The sequence below is a fragment of the Ovis aries genome, chromosome 24, assembly GCF_016772045.2.
Source record: "Ovis aries strain OAR_USU_Benz2616 breed Rambouillet chromosome 24, ARS-UI_Ramb_v3.0, whole genome shotgun sequence".
Classification (NCBI taxonomy): Eukaryota; Metazoa; Chordata; class Mammalia; order Artiodactyla; family Bovidae; genus Ovis; species Ovis aries.
The window spans coordinates 26,410,943-26,425,115 of NC_056077.1; the positions used below are offsets into that span (position 1 = coordinate 26,410,943).

Consider the following 14,173-nt stretch of genomic DNA (forward strand, 5'->3'; position numbering starts at 1 on the left):
AACCACCTACCATCTGAAAGATGCTAGAAGCTTGTTTCACCCTTGGATAAAAGCCAATCGCCATGAGAAAGGGTGATCGACTACGTATGTCTTAAAGGTGAAGTCAAGTCCCCTTCTTGAGGTCTAGTCATTGGAAACAGGATATGGTTTTGAATATTCATCTTGAAAAGAGGATAATGGGTTATACCTGCTTGGCTTATACGAAAGTGTGAGATTTCTTTCGGCTTTTGCAATCAGTCTCTTAGGGGACTGCCTGTGACATGCATCACATTCTGTTTAATGCTTATTTAATAATAAAATGGTTTTCTGTCTCTACCACCTCTGTAGAGAGGTTTTCTGGGTTGGAAGGTTTTGTTTTTTCATTATATTTTCCCAACCAACCCAGCAATGACACTGCGTCCCTCAGAGGTTACCTACCCTCCACACACTACAGTATTCACAACTCCTGTACCAGATGCACCCCAACACACACAGCACAGACACACCCCCTCCCACATGTGACACCTCCTACATTGCCTCCAATCATGACACTTGTTGACCTAAATAAAAGTCAGTTATTGTAGAGAATTCCCTGGCAGTCCAGTGGTTAGGACTCCTCACTTTCACTGCCAAGGGCCAGGGTTCAATCCCTGGTTAGAGATCCCTCAAGGGGAGTGGCACAGCCAAAAAGACAAACAAAACCAAAGTCAGTTATTTTTACCAGCAAGAATAGATTTATTCAGGAATAGCAGAGAACAAGGAAGTTACACCAAAAGCCATAGGCAAGGCCAACAAACAGAGAAGGTTACTGTATAGGAAAAAAAGGGAAGATATTGGGAGGGGTTGTTTTGAAGGAATGTCCACTGGAGAAAAGTAAGAGTTCAGGGTAATGATGGTTTCTCACTGTTCGAGTTGCTAGGGTAATGGTTTTTCTAGGAGATGAAATGTCCATCTTTTCCTCTTGGGACCTGTAACTGATGATTCTTCCCGGTCCATGGTTCTTCCATTAGGGTCTGTAACTGACAGTTCTTCCTGTAATTGATGATGAGTGTCTTCAACTGACAACGGTCCCTGTAATTGATGAAAGCATCCCCTTCAACTGCATTTTGGAGAAAGTGAAGTCTCTTAGTCGTGCCCAACTCTTTGCAACCCCGTGGACTGTAGCCCACCAGGCTCCTCTGTCCATGGGATTCTCCAGGCAAGAATACTGGAGTGGGTTTCCATTTCCTTCTCCAGGGGATCTTTCCGACCCAGGGATCAAACCTGGGTCTCCTGCATTGCAGGCAGACGCTTTACCCTTTGAGCCACGAGGGAAGCATTTTAGTGAGGGTTCCCTTTATTAATTTTCACACCCCTGACACCTCACACTATACATGCCACACCATATTTCACACAGAACGCCCACCCAGCATACAGCCAATACCACCTGTCTCTCACACACATAGGGTTCACGTGGCTTGTGCTTCACACACCCATCCAATACAGCATCTTGACATCCACCCACATCCTATCCCATCCCCCTCTTCTACCACACTGATATCCACTATACATACACCTCAAGTTAGCCCAACATCTGAAGTCCTCCAAATAGACTCAGCCAAAGTCAAGACTGAAGTCACACAGGCCCAGCAGGTGGGGCTGTTTCCCAAGGGACAAAGACTCTGGCTCTGGCAGTGTGGACTCCAAGGACTTCCCACTCCCAGGAAATCATCTTTTTGCAGCAAAGCTGGAAGAATAGAGACTGCACCAAAAGTCTTTCTGCCACCTTGGTCCCTACCTGAGCATGCTCAGCCTCTGTCGTGTCCAACTCTTTGCGACCCCATGGACTGTAGCCCGCCAGGCTCCTCCGTCCATGGGATTTTCCAGGCAAGAATACTGGAGCAAGTTGCCATTTTCTCCTCCAGAGGATCTTCCCAACCCAGGGACTGAACCCACGTCTCTTGTGTCTCCTGCATTGGCAGGCGGATTCTTTATTACTGTGTCACCTGGGAAGCCCCTCCCTACCTGAGAGGCTCCTGCAAACTAGGGGTGACTCTGAGGGCCTGAAATTTCCCTCAAGCCTGTCTCCCTAAATCCTGTTCACGAGATATAAGTGGTCCAGCACCTGCCAAAGAGACAGATGATGGGGTGGGAAGTTGGGAAACTCTGGAGCGTGGCTGTCTTCTGAGCAGGTCCCTACGCTGGAGGAAGTCCTGACCCAAATGTTCTGGGTGGCCTCTGGCTCTTGGGACACAGAGGCCCTTAATAAATGCCAAATAATTGTAATAGCTAGGACTTCCCTGGTGATCCAGTCGTTAAGACCCCATGCTCCCTATGCATGGGGCCGGGTTTCAATCCCTGGTCAGAGAACTAGACCCCCAAGTGCCCCAACTAAGATTCCTCATGGTGCAACAAAGATCAAAGATCCCGTGTGCCACAGCTAAGGCTCAGCACAGCCAAATTAGTAAATACATATTTTAAAAATAATAGTAAAAACAGCCAATATTCGAGTGACTACTATGCCACCGTCACATGCTTCATATCTCACTTAAGGCTCATTAATGTAGCTATCATTACGATGGGTATTTTACAGATCAGGAAGCTGCAGCACAGACAGCTTGAGTCACACAGTCAGAATAGAGTGGATCTGGGATCAAACCCAGGTAGTCTGATTCCAGAGCACTGGGCTGGAGTTGGCACACCTTGGCTCCTCTCTTCCCCCAAGCATTCGCCAGGTAACCGAGCTCACAAGACTCCTATTTTTGTCCCCCAAATCTCAGGACTTGCCAGAGTCCTTCACTCACTCCTCCTTTCCCACTCATTTCTTCATCTTTGCCATCCTCTGATTGGGTATCAGAGGCACAGAGAAGACCCAGACCTGAATTCACCCTCAAGGAGGAAGGATGTTTTCACCAGGAGTCACAAATTTACATGCTTCAGGCATAGACAGGAAACCTACATGAATGAAGCACGCTGGGTGAGAGGCAATAGAGAATGCTGGGGACTATGGCAATATGGAAAGTTTATATTAGTTGAAGGGTAAGGTAGGGAGAGGGTGAATCTTGAGCTGGATGTGGGAATTTTATTTTATTTTTTGCCACATGGACTGTGTCCAAGATGGAAGCCCAAGGAAATGCTGAAGGTTCATTTCCCAACCCCCACACTCCAAATATACACTATGCAAATGTAACAGGAAGTATCACTTTCTTTCTTTTCTTTCTCTTAGTACATACCTGAGCTCAAATGCAGGACAGAATTTTCCCAGTGCTAGAAATCAAGAAGGAAATCAAAGTCACAGCAGTGAAACAGAAGCCCATTGGAATGCTAGGGTCCCTAAGATTGGAGTTTAAATGACCACCTGGGGACAGAGGTCAAGTTTGCAGTTTCAGGAAGAGCAGCGAGCTGAAACTAAGCCCCCTGCACAAAGCTGGGAGCAGAGAAAAGACTGTATGTCCTGGGCACAGAAGACAGAGGGGGAAAAAAAATCCATCCACAAACCTTGGGATACAGCTTGGAAAAAGTCATCAGAATTCCCGGAGCCATCGGATTATGGGTTTGGATTCAGACCAAACCTCTAGGGTAAAAGCTTGCTCTGAATAAAATGATAAGAAACCTGTGTAGCCTGTAAAACTGTGGCAGAAGCCAAATCAAGCTGGCCCCAGGAGATGTGAGTGGGGCCCAGGGAACTCAGAGGACTCCTGCAGGAGAAACAAAGAATGCTTCCATGGTGACATCGCCATGTACAGATGACAGTAATCACCTCCTCCCTAATCCTACTTTATAACTGGGAACACTGAGGGTCAGTGATTTTGAGTAAGTTACTTAAAGTCAGTTAGCAATTAAAGTATTTAATTTCTCTGTGCCTCAGTCTTCTCGGCTTTAAGGCAATAACTTTAGTTTACCTTCCTCATAGGATTGTCATAAAGATAAAACGAGATGCTACTTGTAAGGCATTTATTAATATTAGAACTATGCCTGATACATCATCCTATGAGGAAGGTATATTAAAATAGCTAAAATCAAAGTGTTAGTTGCTTAGTAGTGCCCAACATCACGACCCCATGGACTATAGCCTGCCAGGCTCCTCTGTCCATGGAATTCTCTAGGCAAGAATACTGGAGTGGGTTGCTATTTCCTACTCCAGGGGATCTTCCCAACTCAGGGATCAAACTTGGGTCTCCTGCATTGCAGGCAGATTCTTTTTTTTTTTTTTTTTTAAGATACAGTAGCTTTTATTTACAGTAAATTTATACATGTGCTGATTAGTCATGCTTATATTACATAAGAACACATACGAAACCAAAATTTAAAAGAGAGAAAAAGTCAATCCTATCAGCCATCCTGAAAATTCAAAAGAGTTCATAAATAGTAAGCTCTCACAAGGAGGTAGCTCAACACAATTGGTAATTTATATAATTTAACATGCTACAAATGAAGAAAATAAACAAGACATAGGGATGAGGACAGGAAAAGTCCTGTCAAGATTCTCTTCATTTTGATTCTATTGCTTTCTTGCCTTCAGGAGGGAAGATTTTGACTTCAAAAGTCACAAAATACTTGAGAAGGGAATTTACATCTTGCTGTTCTAGATGGTATTCTTCAGCTATTTTCTTAGCAGTCCATGTGTCTGGGTAAAGTTTATGATTATTGAGAAGTGTCAATGCCTCTACAATGGAAATTTTGCCTTTGGGAATGTTCTTAACGTTCATCATGTCAAACTGATGGTCTTTCGCCAACCTGAACTCCTTAGGCTTCTGACGTGTTGCGGCATCCTTTCCCTGCAAAGAAGACATGGGATCTTGGGAATCAACATACACGTCTTTTGGTAATGACAGCAGTTTGTCATCTTTCCTATCAATTTCTCTCTTAATTTCTGGATGGCTGCTCATCTGCTCTCGCAGGAGGTTTTTGGTGGAGGGGTGCCTGGGAGCGGGGGAAGGCTTCATTCTGCTGATTTCCCGTTCCGCCCGATTCTCTAGGTTGAAATTCCTGACTGCGCGAGCCACCGCAGCCCCCATGTCTTCACAACATGATGCCCTAAGTTACACTACACGTGGTTAAACACCCGCGCGAGCGACCTCCGGGACACACCGGAGCATGCCTGCAGGCAGATTCTTAATGTCTGAGCCACAAAGTTTCAGAGACAAGAAAGAACAGTCTCAACAATAAATATAGGACATTATGAAGAACTGGAGTATTAATAAAAGGAATTCTAGGACTTCCCTTGTGGTTAAGGTGGTTGAGAATCCCCCTGAAAATGCAGGGGACATGGATTCGATCCCTGGTCCAGAAAGATTCCACATGCCACAGAGCAACTAAGCCCATGCACCCTAGAGCTCTGTGCTCTGCAACAAAAGAAGCCACTGCAATGAGAAGCCTACACACCCGCATGAAGAGTAGCCCCACTCACCGCTACTAGAGAAAGCCTGCTTGCAGCAACGAAGACCCAGTGCAACAAAAAATTGAAAAAAAAAAAAAGATGTATGGCTGAGTCCCTTTGCTGTCTACCTGAAACGATTACAACATTGTTAATCAGCTATACTCCAATACAAAACAAAAAGTTTAATTGAAAAAGAAAAGGAACTCTAGAAATAAAAATGTGGGTATTGAAAAAGTCTAGGCAGCCTTACAGAGAGCATGAGAGGGACTAGGATTCAGATACCAATTTTCAGAAGAGCACTGGAGCTGGGGCAGCCAGGCAGAAGATACCAGAACTGTCAATGACCGAGTCCATCTTTGCCTGAGACAGGAATCTGGGTGTGGTGGAGCTTGCTACATCGTAGTTTCAGAGCCTGGAGACTTTTAGCTCTGAAGTCTTTGTGTCTGTGGTTTACATCACAGGCAGTTTACCAGGTAATAGAACAGGAGCCAGGTTTCTGGATTCAGCTCTGTGACATGCTAGTCATGTGACCTGGCCTCTCTGACTCTCAGTTTGCCATCTACAGAACTGCACTTAGGAAGGGAGGGTGTCAAGAATGATATAGGTTCTGGAATTAGACTGCCAGAGTTCAAATCCTGACCCCAATCTTTATTAACTAGGCAAGCCTTGAGCACGTAATTTAGTGTCTCTGCCTCAGTTTCCTCATCTATGAAATAAGGTTGTTCGTGAAGGCAAAATGAGTTAATGTACAGAAACATACATACACACGTAATAAATATAAAATACTTTAATACAGTCTTGGCACATAAGAGCTCAATAATCTTGTGAGGTGATTGGAAAGATTAAATGCATTCATTGATGTCAGACTATAGCAGACACTCAGTAACTAACAGTGATGGGACTTCCCTATGGCTAAGACTCTGTGCTCCCAAAGCAGGGGACCAGAGTTCGAGCCCTGGTCAGTGAACTAAGATCCTACATGCCATGGACAACTAAGCCCACATGCCACAACTAAAGAGAGCCATGTGCTGCAAAGACTGAACCCTTTACAGCCCATGCTCTGCAACAGGAGAAGCCCATGCTCCGCAGTGAACAGCCTACATAGCAGAGGGGGAAAATGCTGAAGCTAAAGAGCCCACATGCCGCATCCAAGGTTGCAGATCCGGAGTGCTACAACTAAGACCTACCACAGCCAAATACATAAAATAATAAATGGTAGTGATGACTGCCAATTCCTGGATTGCTTCCTCTTCAGTTGGTGCCCCTCGTACAACTGTTGAATGAACCATGATTGAATGCCTGAATGGCGGGAATGGCAGGCAAGTAAAGGAGATGAGTGCAGGTCAAGTCATGGGGAGAAAGGCCCTGTGGTCCCCAAGACAGTTCTCACTGGATTCCAGAGGGGCTGGGAGCACAAGCGTTCGCATCTTCCCTTCCCCTCCCCCACAAGGGCACTATGTCCCAGGACTGGAAGAGCTCACTGAGTTTGGGCTTCCCAGGTGGCTCAGTGATAAAGAATCTGCCTGCCAATGCAGGAGACACAGGAGACATGGGTTTGATCCCTGGGTCGGGAAGATCCCCTGGAGGAGAAAAATGGCCACCCACTTCAATATTCTTGCCTGGGATATCCCATGAAAAGAGGAGCCTGGTGGGCTACAGTCCATGGGGTTGAAAAGAGTCAGGCATGACTGAGCACACAAACACACACAGTTTATTTGGGGAGTGCAAAGGGGGCTGAAGTTTCACTTGTACACACACACACACACACACACACAGTTATATGCATCCAAAGGTTGACATAACTTCGCTCCAGAGCTGACACTGTCTTCTTGGGGTCCCAGATTTCAAAGTAGGGTGAGGACCTCAGGGCCCTGAAGAGGCCCAGGCTATGCAGAAGAAAGGGTGATGGAAAATGGGTCCAGCAGAGAGCACCCCACTTCCATCCCTTTTCATCTCCCTCCTTTCGCATCCTTGGAGGGCAGTTCCCAGCTCACCTGAAGGGAGTCACCTTGTGCTCCACCCTATTCGAGCCCCTCCTCCCCATGCCGGTTCTGGTCCATCGGGATTATCCATGTTCTCATAAGAGTCTGCATCTGGTCAGAACCAGGAAGGAGTAAGATGGAAGTAGAGCCTGAAGTCAGCCAAGAGGGAGGAAGTCTCGGAGGACCACAGGAGGTGGCAGAAGATGCACCTACCTTCCTCATGATTGGCACCAGGCTGGGCTCGAACGAAGCGGAGCTGGGGAGCTGCATATAAGATCCCTCTCATATCCTCATAGGATTGGGACCCTGTGTGGGCAGGGCACAGAGAGTTGGAGGCCTAGGAGCCATCCTGGGAACTTGGGGAAGGAAAGTGCAGCCTAAGATATGGAGGGGGCTCTTAGAGACTTGAGCAATATTGTGCTAGGAAGGGTTAGCACCAGGTTCTGGGCCCTTGTTCCCTGTAAGTTTTGGTCACATGTGGGTTAGATTACATTCATGGTCAGAGAAAAAGTCAAGAACAGAACTGGAAGGAGTCAGAGTCAGAGTTGTCAGGAGGTTGTAGAGAGAGTTTGGGTCAAAGCTGAGGTCTGCACTGGGGCTGGGGTGAGCTAGAGGTCAAAATCCAGGCTGGAAGTGCATTGAGACTGGGGCTGCTGTTGATAGGGATGGGGGTGGATACTGGGGGTCAGGATAGGCCGTGGGGTCAATGCTGAAGTTAGGGTTAGGAGTCCAGTCTAAGGTCAGGATTGGGCCTGGGTTGGGGGTCAGTGCCAAGGTCAAGGTGGGGCCTGATTTCAGAGCCAGGGCCACATCAACCCAATCTGGGCAAGACAGGCAGGTCCCAAGCACTTCTCACCGAGGGAGGTTGCCTCCCTGCTGGGGTCCCAGGCTGATCCATGGGGGCTCAGCAAGTCTGGAGAAGGAAGAGGGAAGTCATTTCTGGCTTTTGGGTCACACACACACCCACCCACCCCACAGGAACGTGACCATCCTCACACACACCTGTTGTCCTGGTGACAGTCGGGGCCAGTTCTTCATCTTCATTCTCATAAGAATCAGCTCCTGCAGGAAAAAGAGAACTCCAGGGACCACTCCTTCCTGCAGGGGAATCCCAGCCCCGTGGGTTCTCCCGAGTCTCCCAGGCCCCACGACGTCTCCAGATTACCGTTAGAGAAGGAGTCTTCATCCTGAGGAGCCAAACTCCCGTCCTCAGGGTTCTCATAGCCGCTGCCATCTGGTGGGAAAGGAGAGGCATCCAACGACGGCCCACAGCCCACGGCCCCGAGGAGGTGAGGATGGGGGAGGGCAGTCTTACCTTGGGAGAGTTGGTCCTGCCCAAGGTTGGAGTCGTTCTCGTAAAACTCGGAGCCCTCTTCACTGTCCGGCTCCTCGTAGGCCTCCCCTTCCTCTTCTTCTGGGCCTGGGGTTCGGGGATGGAGGTGGGAACCGGGTCACGGGGCCCCCTCCTCTAGGCCCCAGTCTACTGTTCCTATCCCAGACCGTTCCGACACCTCTCATGTGAGTAATCACCACCCCCATCAATCACCAGTTCCTGGCGGGCTCCGGGACCCCGCGGCTCTGGCCTCCTGGACGTCGCTGCGCGGGTTTCCATAGGACGGCGCGGCGGCTCCGAGGCCCGCAGCCCACCGCAGGGCGCGTCCTGGAGGGTGAGAAGAGATGGAGGCGGTCAGGGCTACGGGCGGAGGATGCTTTCGGGCCCTGCTGAAGGACTCCGCGTCTTGGTACCCAGCCTTGAGCGAGGGCAGAGGCGGGACCTAAATATAGACGCGAGGTTCTGCTCTCGCAACCAGACTTAGGGTCTCGAGTCCTGGGGGCGGGGATATGAGTTCTGAGGGCGGGCCTTAGTCCTGGGGGCGGGCCTCAGGTTTGGGTGGTCTCAGCGTCGCGGGGGCGGGCTTTTCACTGAGGGCGACGCTCCGGGTTCGGGAAGATTTGGAGCTCAGGAGATTGGAGGAAAATGGGTGGGATGCCGCTCTGGGTCAGGTACCTACCCGTGCCAGAGTGGGGCATGGAGAGGGAAAGCATGTTTCCGTACTGGCTGTTGGCCCCGTTTCCCGGGGGAGGCGTCACTTTGAAGAACCTGGGGGAGGAAAAGGGAGTTGCACTTGAGGCCAGGCCTCAAGATTCAGGCTAGGCTTCCCTGGTGGCTCAGTGGTAAAGAATAAGCCTGCCAATGCAGGAGACACGGGTTTGATCCCTGATCCTGGAAGATCCCACGTGCCGCAACTGAGCCTGTGCGCCACAACTATGGAGTCTGTGCTCTAGAGCCCCCAAACCGCAACTACTGAGTCTTCGCGCTGCAACTGCTGAAGCTTGCTCACCCTAGAGCCAGTGCTCCACAACGAGAAGCCACTGCAATGAGAAGCCCGGGCACCACAGCTAGAGAGTAGCGCCCACTCTCCGCAGCTAGAGAAAAGCCCGCAGAGCAATGAAGACCCAGCACAGCCAAAAATAAATAAATATAACTATTTAAAAAAAAGATTCAGGCTAAACCCTTAGAGGTTAAAACGTGGTCACTTGTTGAAACTTCCCTGGTGGTCTGGTGGCTAAGACGTGCTCCCAGCGCAGGGGGGCAGGTTCCATCCCTGATTGGGGAACTAGATTCCACATGTTGTAACCAAGAGTATGCATGCCACAACTAAAGATTCCGCATGCAACAGGGAAGATCAAGGATCCTGCATGCCTGAACTAAGACCCAGTGAAGCAAAAAAAATAAAATAAAATAAAGTGTGATCACTTGTTATTAGTTAGCACCTCTCTTCTGACATAGTGAAGCCACTTAGCAGCAGCAGCTTCTGACATAGCCTACAGAGGGATCTGTGATCATCCAAGGAGGACTTCACAGAGGAGGTAGATTTGGTGCTGGTCTTTGAAGGCTGGGCAGCATTTCAACCATAGAGATGGAGGAAAGACACCACGAGCAGAGGAAACTGAGAGCATAGCGCAAAGTGAAAGTGTAGGAGTGAGAGCCTGGAGGGCGCTGGAATAATTACCTTCTAGTGGGATCTGTCATTCGCTTTCTTTTCCTCCTCAGGATCAGGGCTGATGGGAGTTAAGGGCAATGATCAGAGGAGAAACTCAAGAGTGAAGATTTGGGAGATGCTGGGGAGATAACTTGGAGGAGAAAGGAGTTTAAATTTCAAAGGGCTTGGGTAGTTTGGGGAGGATAAGAAAGGAGGGAGGGCAGGACTCTGAGGTTTGTTGGGGAGGTGTGGGAGGGAAAATGGTTGTCAGAGTGGCCAGAGTGGGCTCTCCTGAGGAAGGAGGGGTAAGGCTTGGGAAGACAAACATGACTCACCTCTTCGAAGATAAAGAAAACCCACCAGGGAAGTCAGGCAGAAGATCAGATAAATTAAAGTCACAACAGGGACTTCCCAGGCACCAGTCTCCAGCAGCCAATGCCATACTGGTAGGGGGAAGGAGCTATGAGATGAAGACCCCAGGCTGGCATCTTGCTTTTCAGCCTCAGTTCCTCAAAGCGCCATAGGTCTGAGAAATCCTGGCCAGATATAGATCCTCAACACCCCAAGCTACACGGAGGGCTCTCCTCCCTCCCTCTGAGGACCTGGAACCTCGCACAGGGCCTGGAGCGGCATCTGTTAAGCAAACCATTGACAAACTATGACTATCGTCAGATGCTATGTTAGGATTTAGAGGAGCAAGATGATCAGCTTCCTGCTGCAGCTAAGAACAGCTATGGTCAGTGTGAAGGGCAGAGTGGGGTTCACAAGGTTAGAGGTGGGATGTGCCATGTGCTGAGGTTAAGTTAGCAGGGAAAATTCAGGTTGAGTGTGAGAGTTGTGGTTGCAGTAGCACAGTAGGATTGAATGAAGGCAGACAGAATGGGCAGAACATTATGACCAATTTGATGGATGGGTAAGAAAAAAGGAAGGATGCCCAGGTTCCTGGCTTGGGCCTGTGGGCAGGTGTCTTTCACTTACACAGGGTCACCCAGAAGACTATCGAGTTTGATTTTGTAAAAGTTGAGCTTGCACTGTCCATGGGATATCAAATGGCAATTCCAGGTGTTGGCTGGGTGTGGGGTGTGATGGAGCCTGAAACTGAGTCACAAGGCATGGTGGCCTAAAGAGGCATGGGAGTAAAGGAAGTCAAATAGGATGTGGGAGTGTAGACAGACATAAGAAGGGGGCTCAGGGCTTCAACAGTGAGGCGTGAGGGAGGGAGGAAAACTCCCCCAAAGTTTATGGGAAGAAATAACCAGTGGTAGGAGAAGACAGGGAAAAGTGGGTGTCTCGGAAGCAAGGGAGGAAAAGAGTTGGGGTCGGTGTTCAGTGTAGAGGTTGGAGTTTGGGATGATGAGGCTGGTACTAGGTCTCAGGTCAAGGGGCCAAGGTTGCCTAGCATCCATTTCTTCCCTCTCCTCAGCCAGCCCTCCCTGCCCCAGCCACTCAGATGAGCCACAGTTGGAAGAAACTCTACCTGACTGGGCAGTGACCTTCAGCTGCATCTGGGTGGTCTTGTTGCCATGGTTACAACGATAGATGTCAGCATCTCGAGCTGTAGCTTCGGGCAGTAACAGAACCACCTTTCCCCCAAGGGTGCCCATGACCCACATCTCTCTGAGCTGGGCATATTCGCTCACATATAGGCTCAGCAATTTGACCTCAGGCTTCATGGGATGCTTGTGGATCCAGGAGACGGAGCCTCTGACCAGGGAGGTACGGGAGGCCCCACAGGATAGCAAGAGCGTGGAGCCCGGGGCCACAGTGAGGTCTGGGGCAGGGAGAGCCACGGCTAGGAAGGTGTAATCCTTGGGGTAGGGGATCCTCCTCCCCTGCAGATCATCCAGTTCCCAGTCACCTTCCCCCCTCTTCCTGGCACCCCCATCACCTTACCACGGTTGTCACTCTGGTTCAATGTGCTGTTAGGTGGAGCACAGGCCCGGTCTGTGTGTGAGATCTCCTTAAAGTGGTCCTTGCCCCACACATGCAGCTGGGACTTTGTGGGGTGACCAGAAGTGGGCCTGGGGCCCTTCCCCAGGTCACAGCTCGGGTCATTGAGGTCTGAAGCATTCCACCGGAACAGTTTCCCTGGGAAGATACCCAGAACCAGAATACAGAGACATCCAGGAGAGGAGGAGAGAGACGGAGACCCAGAAAGGTAGACGCAAAGACCCAGAGAGAGACAGAGAAAGAGCGGCTCAGAGAAAAGAGTGAAAAACACAGAGCCACACGGCGCTGACGTCATAAAGCCACAGGGGGTTTTAGAAGCCACCTAAAACTAGCTCCCAGCTTGTCTCTCGGCCCCTCCGGCCCCTCCCTCCGGATTCATTTCAGCTGCTGGACCTCCTCCATCTCTGGTGGGCCTCCCTCTTCTCACTCAGCCCTCCCTGCCCCAGCCCGGACCTCACCGCTGCCCTGCACGCTGACCGTCCAGCCGGGCTGCCAGCCCTGCTCAGAAGGCGGGTCTGGCTGGCACAGGTAGAAGCCCCCCATATGTTTGGAGACATTGAAGAGGAACAGCATGGTTCCCTGGGGCTCCTTCAGGGTGCCCAGAGGCCCCACATGGATGCCCAGGCCTGGTAACCCTAGGGTCAACACTAAGAAGGGTGTTGTTGATTGGGAGCCCCGAAACCAGGCCAGTTGTTCAGGGGGACCAGCCGAGGAAGCTTCGAGGCATGGCAGCACAGCGTTGCCTCCCTCTGTGGAGAGAGAGAGAGAGAGACAGGGTGGGGTGGCAGGGTGGAAGCGGGGAGAAAGGAACCCCCAGCCCCCTTCACTCCTCACTCTGGGTGAGGAGCCCCTAATCCCCACAGCAGGGAGTGGGTGAGTCCTCAGAGTCTTTCCAATCCTCCCCTGGATTTTACAGATAACAAAATGGAGGCCCAGAGAGGGTAAGTGACTCAGCCAAGGGCACCCAGCCGGAACCCAGATTTCCAACACTTCCATCCACCTCTGCCCTCCGGACATACCTTTAGCCTCCACTAGGCGTGGATCCTCGGGTCTGACTCCCACAGGGGCAAGGAAGAGGAGGAGGAAGAGGAGAGGAGGTGGCATGGTGGCCAGACTCCCCGGGGCGCCCGGCTTCGCCGCGCGGGGGATGCTGGGGCAGGCGGGGACCCGGTGGGCACTGAACCATGGGCGTCTGTGGGGGCGGGCGGGCAGTCCCCCCAGAGAGGAAGGGGTGGTCACGCCTCAGGCCCAGTCTCCATGCACCCCTCCAGAACCACAAAACTCGCCTCCTCCCTGCTACCCCGTTTTATTTTCATCTCAGCACTTACCACCATGTGAATGACCTTGTCTGTGTGTTTCCTTATTTGATCACTTTCTGTCCCCCACCCCCCTCGAATGTAAGCCTCTTGTGACAAAGATTGTCTGGTTCAGACTGTACACATGGTGCCCCAGAACAGGGCTTGGCATGCTGTAGTTGCCCAAGGAATATTTGTTGAATGAGTGGGTTCAGACTCCTTTCTTCTCCCCCTCCTCCCTCATTCAACCTCAGGCTCTGAATTCATTTCCTTTCACACACACATACCAACCCCCTTCATTCATTCAACCAACATCTCTTGGGTCTTCTTCCACCTCCATACAATCAGCCTATCACAAATAAGGTGGGATCCGGCAGACCTGAGTGAATCCTCTGCCTCTGCCGCTTGGCTAAATGTCCTCATCTTTCCAAGCCTGAGCTTCATTCTCTTCATCAACTGGGGATAATAATAGTACTATCCAAATATTATTTGTGGAGATTAAACCGGATGACATACATACAGCAGTAGCCCAGCACAGCACATAGCAAGCCCTCTTTGTCCATGAGAGATGGGGTCCATTAAGAGCTAAGGGTTCAAGTCATTTTGCCACTGGGGCTCCTTTGC

The 14,173-nt window shown here is 50.3% G+C and overlaps 2 protein-coding genes across 10 annotated transcripts; both read right to left on the reverse strand.

Moving 5' to 3' along the window:
* Nucleotides 1-690: 690 nt before the first annotated feature.
* On the reverse strand, nucleotides 691-5,050 carry LOC101111245 (NADH dehydrogenase [ubiquinone] 1 alpha subcomplex assembly factor 4). 5 transcript variants are annotated; one of them, XM_060406234.1, is made up of 4 exons: nucleotides 3,457-5,050; nucleotides 3,192-3,225; nucleotides 1,757-1,928; nucleotides 691-1,050 (listed from the first exon to the last, which is right to left on the reverse strand). In XM_060406234.1, the coding sequence occupies exon 1, from the start codon at nucleotides 4,974-4,976 to the stop codon at nucleotides 4,449-4,451; it is 528 nt and encodes a 175-aa protein (XP_060262217.1). In that variant the 5' UTR covers nucleotides 4,977-5,050; the 3' UTR covers nucleotides 691-1,050; nucleotides 1,757-1,928; nucleotides 3,192-3,225; nucleotides 3,457-4,448. The 5 variants fall into 5 exon arrangements, with proteins under 5 accessions (XP_060262217.1, XP_060262216.1, XP_060262214.1 ...); XM_060406233.1 differs by having other exon boundaries at nucleotides 1,757-2,083; XM_060406231.1 differs by lacking the exon at nucleotides 1,757-1,928.
* Nucleotides 4,637-13,394, reverse strand: CD19 (CD19 molecule). Of its 5 annotated transcripts, XR_009598459.1 has the most exons (16): nucleotides 13,274-13,394; nucleotides 12,713-13,003; nucleotides 12,198-12,392; nucleotides 11,782-12,075; nucleotides 10,640-10,747; nucleotides 10,335-10,383; nucleotides 9,333-9,421; nucleotides 8,867-8,980; nucleotides 8,636-8,740; nucleotides 8,486-8,554; nucleotides 8,323-8,382; nucleotides 8,177-8,233; nucleotides 7,534-7,626; nucleotides 7,333-7,431; nucleotides 5,369-6,611; nucleotides 4,637-4,736 (listed from the first exon to the last, which is right to left on the reverse strand). XR_009598459.1 is itself a non-coding variant. In XM_042240003.2 (15 exons), exons 1-14 carry the CDS (start codon nucleotides 13,356-13,358, stop codon nucleotides 7,343-7,345), a joined length of 1,698 nt encoding a protein of 565 aa, XP_042095937.1. In that variant the 5' UTR covers nucleotides 13,359-13,394; the 3' UTR covers nucleotides 4,637-4,736; nucleotides 7,333-7,342. The 5 variants fall into 5 exon arrangements, 4 of the variants coding, with proteins under 4 accessions (XP_042095937.1, XP_011959717.2, XP_042095943.1 ...); XM_042240003.2 differs by lacking the exon at nucleotides 5,369-6,611; XM_012104327.3 differs by lacking the exons at nucleotides 4,637-4,736; nucleotides 5,369-6,611 and adding an exon at nucleotides 7,028-7,224.
* Nucleotides 13,395-14,173: the final 779 nt, after the last annotated feature.

Excerpts from the sequence above, each read along its gene's own strand:
- CD19 (XM_042240003.2), bottom strand. The coding sequence starts at position 13,358 with ATGCCACCTCCTCTCCTCTTCCTCCTCCTCTTCCTTGCCCCTGTGGGA. Across the intron at positions 8,383-8,485 it reads TGAAGACTCCTTCTCTAACG|GAGCTGATTCTTATGAGAAT; the intron begins GTAATCTGGAGA and ends TTTTTCCTGCAG. Across the intron at positions 8,234-8,322 it reads GACTGTCACCAGGACAACAG|ACTTGCTGAGCCCCCATGGA; the intron begins GTGTGTGTGAGG and ends TTCCTTCTCCAG.
- LOC101111245 (XM_004020861.6), bottom strand. The coding sequence starts at position 4,976 with ATGGGGGCTGCGGTGGCTCGCGCAGTCAGGAATTTCAACCTAGAGAAT.